This window comes from Lucilia cuprina, chromosome 6 (genome assembly GCF_022045245.1).
Source record: "Lucilia cuprina isolate Lc7/37 chromosome 6, ASM2204524v1, whole genome shotgun sequence".
In the NCBI taxonomy this organism is placed as follows: domain Eukaryota; kingdom Metazoa; phylum Arthropoda; class Insecta; order Diptera; family Calliphoridae; genus Lucilia; species Lucilia cuprina.
The window spans coordinates 54,363,095-54,370,278 of record NC_060954.1 but is presented as its reverse complement, the minus strand read 5'-3'; the positions used below and the strand labels follow the sequence as shown (position 1 = coordinate 54,370,278).

At 30.5% G+C, this 7,184-nt stretch overlaps 2 protein-coding genes across 6 annotated transcripts in view; both read right to left on the bottom strand.

Moving 5' to 3' along the window:
- The window catches only part of LOC111687716 (sodium channel protein 60E), a 153,531-nt gene that overhangs the window by 70,458 nt on the left and 75,889 nt on the right, over positions 1 to 7,184 (bottom strand). The window lies entirely within an intron of this gene.
- On the bottom strand, positions 5,264 to 6,535 carry LOC111689751 (mitochondrial thiamine pyrophosphate carrier-like). Its single transcript, XM_023452211.2, has one exon. The coding sequence runs from the start codon at positions 6,409 to 6,411 to the stop codon at positions 5,395 to 5,397; it is 1,017 nt and encodes a 338-aa protein (XP_023307979.2). The 5' UTR covers positions 6,412 to 6,535; the 3' UTR covers positions 5,264 to 5,394.

The following is a 7,184-nucleotide window of genomic DNA, read 5'->3' as shown; positions in this document are numbered from 1 at the left end:
CTATAAGAGATACAGCAAAAACAATCGAAATCTGTGATCACTTTTATTTCACGCCAAAAACCAATATTTTGAGTGAAAACATAAAAGTGTGTTTTTCTCGAAAACTATTAGAGATACAGCAAAAACAAGCGAAATCTGTGATCACTTTTATTTCATATCAAAAACCGATATTTTGAGTGAAAACATAAAAGTCCATTTTTCTCGAAAACTATAAGAGATACAGCAAAAACAAGTGAAATCTGTGATCACTTTTATTTCGCAACAAAAACCGATATTTTGAGTGAAAATATAAAAGTCCGTTTTTCTCGAAAACTATAAGAGATACAGCAAAAACAATCGAAATCTGTGATCACTTTTATTTCATACCAAAAACCGATATTTTGACTGAAAACATAAAAGACCGATTTTCTCGAAAACTATAAGAGGTACAGGAAAAACAAGTGAAATCTGTGATCACTTTTATTTCGCAACAAAAACCGATATTTTGAGTGAAAATATAAAAGTCCGTTTTTCTCGAAAACTATAAGAGATACAGCAAAAACAAGCGAAATCTGTGATCACTTTTATTTCATACCAAAAACCGATATTTTGAGTGAAAACATAAAAGTCCGATTTTCTCGAAAACTATAAGAGATAGAGCAAAAACAAGCGAAATCTGTAATCACTTTTATTTCATACCAAAAACCGATATTTTGAGTGAAAACATAAAAGTGTGTTTTTCTCGAAAACTATAAGAGATACAGCAAAAACAATCGAAATCTGTGATCACTTTTATTTCACGCCAAAAACCGATATTTTGAGTGAAAACATAAAAGTCCATTTTTCTCGAAAACTATAAGAAATACAGCAAAAACAAGCGAAATCTGTGATCACTTTTATTTCATATCAAAAACCGATATTTTGAGTGAAAACATAAAAGTGTGTTTTTATCGAAATCTATAAGAGATACAGCAAAAACAAGCGAAATCTGTGATCACTTTTATTTCATATCAAAAACCGATATTTTGATTGAAAACATAAAAGTTTATTTTTCTCGAAAACTATAAGAAATACAGCAAAAACAAGCGAAATCTGTGATCACTTTTATTTCATATCAAAAACCGATATTTTGAGTGAAAACATAAAAGTGTGTTTTTCTCGAAAACTATAAGAGATACAGCAAAAACAAGCGAAATCTGTGATCACTTTAATTTCACACCAAAAACCGATACTTTGAGTGAAAACATAAAAGTCCATTTTTCTCGAAAACTATAAGAGGTACAGCAAAAACAAGTGAAATCTGTGATCACTTTTATTTCATACCAAAAACCGATATTTTGAGTGAAAACATAAAAGTCCATTTTTCTCGAAAACTATAAGAGGTACAGCAAAAACAAGTGAAATCTGTGATCACTATTATTTCATACCAAAAACCGATATTTTGAGTGAAAACATAAAAGTCCGATTTTCTCGAAAACTATAAGAGATACAGCAAAAACAAGCGAAATCTGTGATCACTTTTATTTCATACCAAAAACCGATATTTTGAGTGAAAACATAAAAGTCCGATTTTCTCGAAAACTATAAGAGATAGAGCAAAAACAAGCGAAATCTGTAATCACTTTTATTTCATACCAAAAACCGATATTTTGAGTGAAAACATAAAAGTGTGTTTTTCTCGAAAACTATAAGAGATACAGCAAAATCAATCGAAATCTGTGATCACTTTTATTTCACGCCAAAAACCGATATTTTGAGTGAAAACATAAAAGTGTGTTTTTATCGAAATCTATAAGAGATACAGCAAAAACAAGCGAAATCTGTGATCACTTTTATTTCATATCAAAAACCGATATTTTGATTGAAAACATAAAAGTTTATTTTTCTCGAAAACTATAAGAAATACAGCAAAAACAAGCGAAATCTGTGATCACTTTTATTTCATATCAAAAACCGATATTTTGAGTGAAAACATAAAAGTGTGTTTTTCTCGAAAACTATAAGAGATACAGCAAAAACAAGCGAAATCTTTGATCACTTTAATTTCATACCAAAAACCGATACTTTGAGTGAAAACATAAAAGTCCATTTTTCTCGAAAACTATAAGAGGTACAGCAAAAGCAAGTGAAATCTGTGATCACTTTTATTTCATACCAAAAACCGATATTTTGAGTGAAAACATAAAAGTCCATTTTTCTCGAAAACTATAAGAGGTACAGCAAAAACAAGTGAAATCTGTGATCACTATTATTTCATAACAAAAACCGATATTTTGAGTGAAAACATAAAAGTCCGATTTTCTCGAAAACTATAAGAGGTACAGCAAGTGAAATCTGTGATCACTTTTATTTCATACCAAAAACCGATATTTTGAGTGAAAACATAAAAGTCCGATTTTCTCGAAAACTATAAGAGATACATCAAAAACAAGTGAAATCTGTGATCACTTTTATTTTATACCAAAAACCGATATTTTGAGTGAAAACATAAAAGTCTTCTTTTCCCGAAAACTATAAGAAATACAGCAAAAACAAGCTTTGAGTGAAAACATAAAAGTGTGTGTTTTCTCGAAAACTATAAGAGATACAGCAAAAACAAGCGAAATCTGTGATCACTTTTATTTCATACCAAAAACCGATATTTTGAGTGAAAACATAAAAGTCCGTTTTTCTCGAAAACTATAAGAGATACAGCAAAAACAAGTGAAATCTGTGATCACTTTAATTTCATACCAAAAAGCCGATATTTTGAGTGAAAACATAAAAGTGTGTTTTTCTCGAAAACTATAAGAGATACAGCAAAAACAATCGAAATCTGTGATCACTTTTATTTCACGCCAAAAACCAATATTTTGAGTGAAAACATAAAAGTGTGTTTTTCTCGAAAACTATAAGAGATACAGCAAAAACAAGCGAAATCTGTGATCACTTTTATTTCATATCAAAAACCGATATTTTGAGTGGAAATATAAAAGTGCGTTTTGCTCGAAAACTTTAAGAGTTACAGCAAAAACAAGCGAAATATGTGATCACTTTTATTTCATACCAAAAAACGATATTTTGAGTGAAAACATAAAAGTGTGTGTTTCTCGAAAACTATAAGAGATAGAGCAAAAGCAAGCGAAATCTGTGATCACTTTTTGTGAAAACATAAAAGTTCATTTTTCTCGAAAACTATAAGAGATAAAGCAAAAAAAACGAAATCTGTGATCACTTTAATTTCATACCAAAAACCGATATTTTGAGTGAACACCTTTTAAAATGAATTTATTAAATAAACATTTTTCAGTTGTTTTTGATAGTTTTCAATACCACTTCCTGTATATACCGGAAGTTACCAACAAAAACTTGTACTTGATTTCTGATAAAACAAAAAACTATAAAAAATCTTTTAATTTTTTTTGTTCTCACTCTTTACGTCTAAATTTACTCAGTCTTCTTTTATAAAATGCTATAACTTAAAGCAACGGAAGTTCTTTGCCATAAAGTTAAAACAAAGTATAAAAATTGAAAAAAAAAATGTACATAAAACACGTTTGCCACCTTTGTTTTTGGGAAAAAAAGAAACAAGAAAAATAACAACTCATTATAAATACAATATATTTTGTAAAGCCTTTTAATGCATCCTTTTAGTTTTGTTTTTAATTTATAGGAAACTATTAAATTAAAGTTTTATTTTATTTAGTTTTCTATCAGAGACTAACAAAAAAGCAACGGAAGTTTGTTAAAATATAAAAAAATGCTGTTGCTCTGCAGTGCAACATGTTGTTGTTGCCTGGTAGTGTTTTTTTATAAATAAATAGATTTCAAATTGAAGAGCAACATAAATTATTTATTTGATTTTTAATTAAAATAAACAAAATATTTGTACATTGTAGATTGTTGTAAGTGCTTTTAATTAGAAGTTTGTTAAACAGAAGGAAATGCTAAAGGATATTGGCTAGATAAATTAAATGTTGGGGTAAAATACTTGATTTGCTTTAAAAATCTTGTTATTTAGAAAATGGAAATCTCTTAAAATAAACTACTTAATATTCTAAACACATTTATTTCATATAAACATGAACAAATTCTTTGTGGAAGACCAGAAAATCAATATTTTTCTTTTAAAAATTTTTTGTCACTTTGATAGAGTTCATAAACTCCTTGTTGTTTATATGACTCGTAAAGATTTTTTATTTACATTTAATTATTGTTGTTTGTTTTTTTTTTGGCTTAAATTTACATAATTTACTAATTTGTGAGAGAACAATTAAAAAGGGGTTGAAAAAACTAAGGTTTATTTGAGAATACAGTGTGGTAATTAACTAAAAGTACAAAAGTACTACTTAGAGTGCTTTAAGTGAGTACGAGATTAAAAGATAATTTTAAACCACAAGATGAACATGGATGACATCGGATCATGTACAAGCTATTTGCTAAAGTGCCTACTCGAGCTATCTAATCTCTGGCCATTACAGTCTAGTCCAACATTCTGGAGATCTTATCTAAAGCATTTCTCAAAAACACTGAACTGAAATAGAACTGAACTAGAACTGAACTAGAACTGAACTAGAACTGAACTAGAACTGAACTAGAACTGAACTAGAACTGAACTAGAACTGAACTAGAACTGAAATATCGGTTTTTGATATGAAATAAAAGTGATCACAGATTTCGCTTGTTTTTGCTGTATCTCTTATAGTGTTCGAGAAAATCGAACTTTTATGTTTTCACTCAAAATATCGGTTTTTGGTGTGATTACAGATTTCACTTGTTTTTGCTGTATTTCTTATAGTTTTCGAAAAAAACACACTTTTATGTTTTCACTCAAAATATCGGTTTTTGATATGAAATAAAAGTGATCACAGATCTTGCTTGTTTTTGCTGTATCTCTTTCAGTTTTCGAGAAAAACGCACTCTTATATTTTTTCTCAAAATATCGGTTTTTGGTATGAAATTAAAGTGATCACAGATTTCGCTTGTTTTTGCTGTATCTCTTATAGTTTTCGAGAAAAACGGACTTTTATGTTTTCACTCAAAATATCGGTTTTTGGTGTGAAATTAAAGTGATTACAGATTTCACTTGTTTTTGCTCTAGCTCATATAGTTTTCGAGAAAAATGGACTTTTATATTTTCACTCAAAACATCGGTTTTTGGTATGAAATTAAAGTGATCACGGATTTCACTTGTTTTTGCTGTAGTTTTCGAGAAATCGGTTTTTAATATGTTAACTCCTCTTAACCTAAATATGTACCAACAAAAAAAAAAGAAGAACACTAATCATTAGTTTTTAATTTCTAATTAATTTTATTACTTAATCAAAGATTTAAATATTTGAGCATCATTCGTTATTACTTTTGTAGTTTTCTTTTGCTTTGTTTTTTTAAAAAATCAAGGAAATATTTCAACTTAAAATCTATTTTTGTCCATACTTAATCATCACTGACTTCGGGTACCCATAGCTCCTTGAAAATGTCATAGAAACTAAAGTATAAAGCAGTCGTCAGGCCGCTCTTAAACAATGTCGGATACATGCCCTTATAGAAACCCATAACACCTTCCTCCCGCAAGGTAACACGAACACACTCCTTAATGTTGGAACATTTCTGATTGCGGCCAAAGGTTTTGCGTGATTCCTGGAAACCCTGCAGCTGCAAGCGTTTCTTAATGAAGTCTAGAGGATAAACCACCACCTTGGAAATAACACCTGCCATACAGCCATTCACAAGTCCCCACAAGACAGGTGGTTGGTGGTGATCAGTGCTGACCACATTTTTGTAAATATCGTTCAGTTGGTGATAGAACATAAAATTGAAACCGATGAGTGGACCGATTTGTATGAGAGTGGTGCCCAGACCACGGAAAATGCCATAGAAACCTTCTTTTTCAATGATGCTAGGAACTAATTTAAAAATACTTGTTTCCTTAAGATGAGGATCCTGGCCGATGACACGAGTCCTTATGACATCAAACGGCATAGAGATGGTAGTTCCCACACAGCCAGCCAAACCGCCGCTAAGAAATTTTCTTAAATGTTTGCGCTCGCGCAAATTCTCATAGTGGCGCAGTTTTAAGTCAATTTGTTCGTAAGACCAAAATTGAAAAACCGTATAGATAATGGTCAATAATTGTCCAGCATTGTGTCCCTTCCAAAAGGCCATAAGTCCCTCTTCTTTGTAGATCAAACGGGAGGCTTGCATCATCGATGTGTATTTGGAGGTTGGAGGCATTTGTTTTGCACCATTCGCTAGGAGAGGCGTACGACTACATACCGGTTCCACTTGCAATTGAAAACGTATCTTCAGTACATCGAATGGTTGTGTTAGAAAGCGAGTTATAAAACCTGAGGCTGCCCCAGCAGAGGCTTGTTTTAATTGTATTACCACGGAATTAAATTCAGGAATTTCCGGTTCCTGTTTTTTCATTTGGGGAAATGGTACTTTAGACATTTTGTTTCCTTTTATCCGTTGCTATAAAATCAAGTCTTTTTCTTTAAAATTAGGTTTGTGTGTATTTTAATTTCTTCTATTATAAACTTGTTTAAAAATGGGGACGGGGTGTATGGGGAAAATAATCTGTAAATAAAATAGATTTAGAATATAATTAATAATTTTATGGAAAATTATTTAGTAATCTAAAGATTTTTTCAACAGCTTGCAGCTATTGTGTTGTTCATTATAACAATTGTATCCTTATAACATTCTATTAATATCTAACAAATATTCAGTTAATTGTTGTTTGCTAATAATTTGCCATTGAGGAGGATTAGTAAATTGTGGTCAAATAAACATGTCCCCAAAGTCAAGTCATTATAATCGCTTAATACAAGAAATAAGAGATAATTTACAAAATACATATCAGAAGAGTTGTGTCTTAAAGTCAGTAGGTGGAAAAGGGCGGTAGTACAAAAGTAGGAAAATAAATAGAAAATTTAAATTCGTGAAATTTTTTCAAGCATTTAATTCCTTTTTTTATTTGTCATTTATAACCTTCACTTTGGCGAGAAGTATATATTTTGGATCCTTATAGATAGCGGATTTTAGATCCTTATAGTCTAGTCTATAGTCTAGTCTATAGTGACACGGCAGGTGCTCACGTTAAAACTCTCGACAGTCAGTCTAGTCTATAGTATAGTCTATAGTCTAGTCTATAGTCTAGTCTATAGTCTAGTCTATAGTCTAGTCTATAGTCTAGTCTATAGTCTAGTCTATAGTCTAGTCTA

Excerpts from the sequence above, each read along its gene's own strand:
- LOC111689751 (XM_023452211.2), bottom strand. The coding sequence starts at position 6,411 with ATGTCTAAAGTACCATTTCCCCAAATGAAAAAACAGGAACCGGAAATT.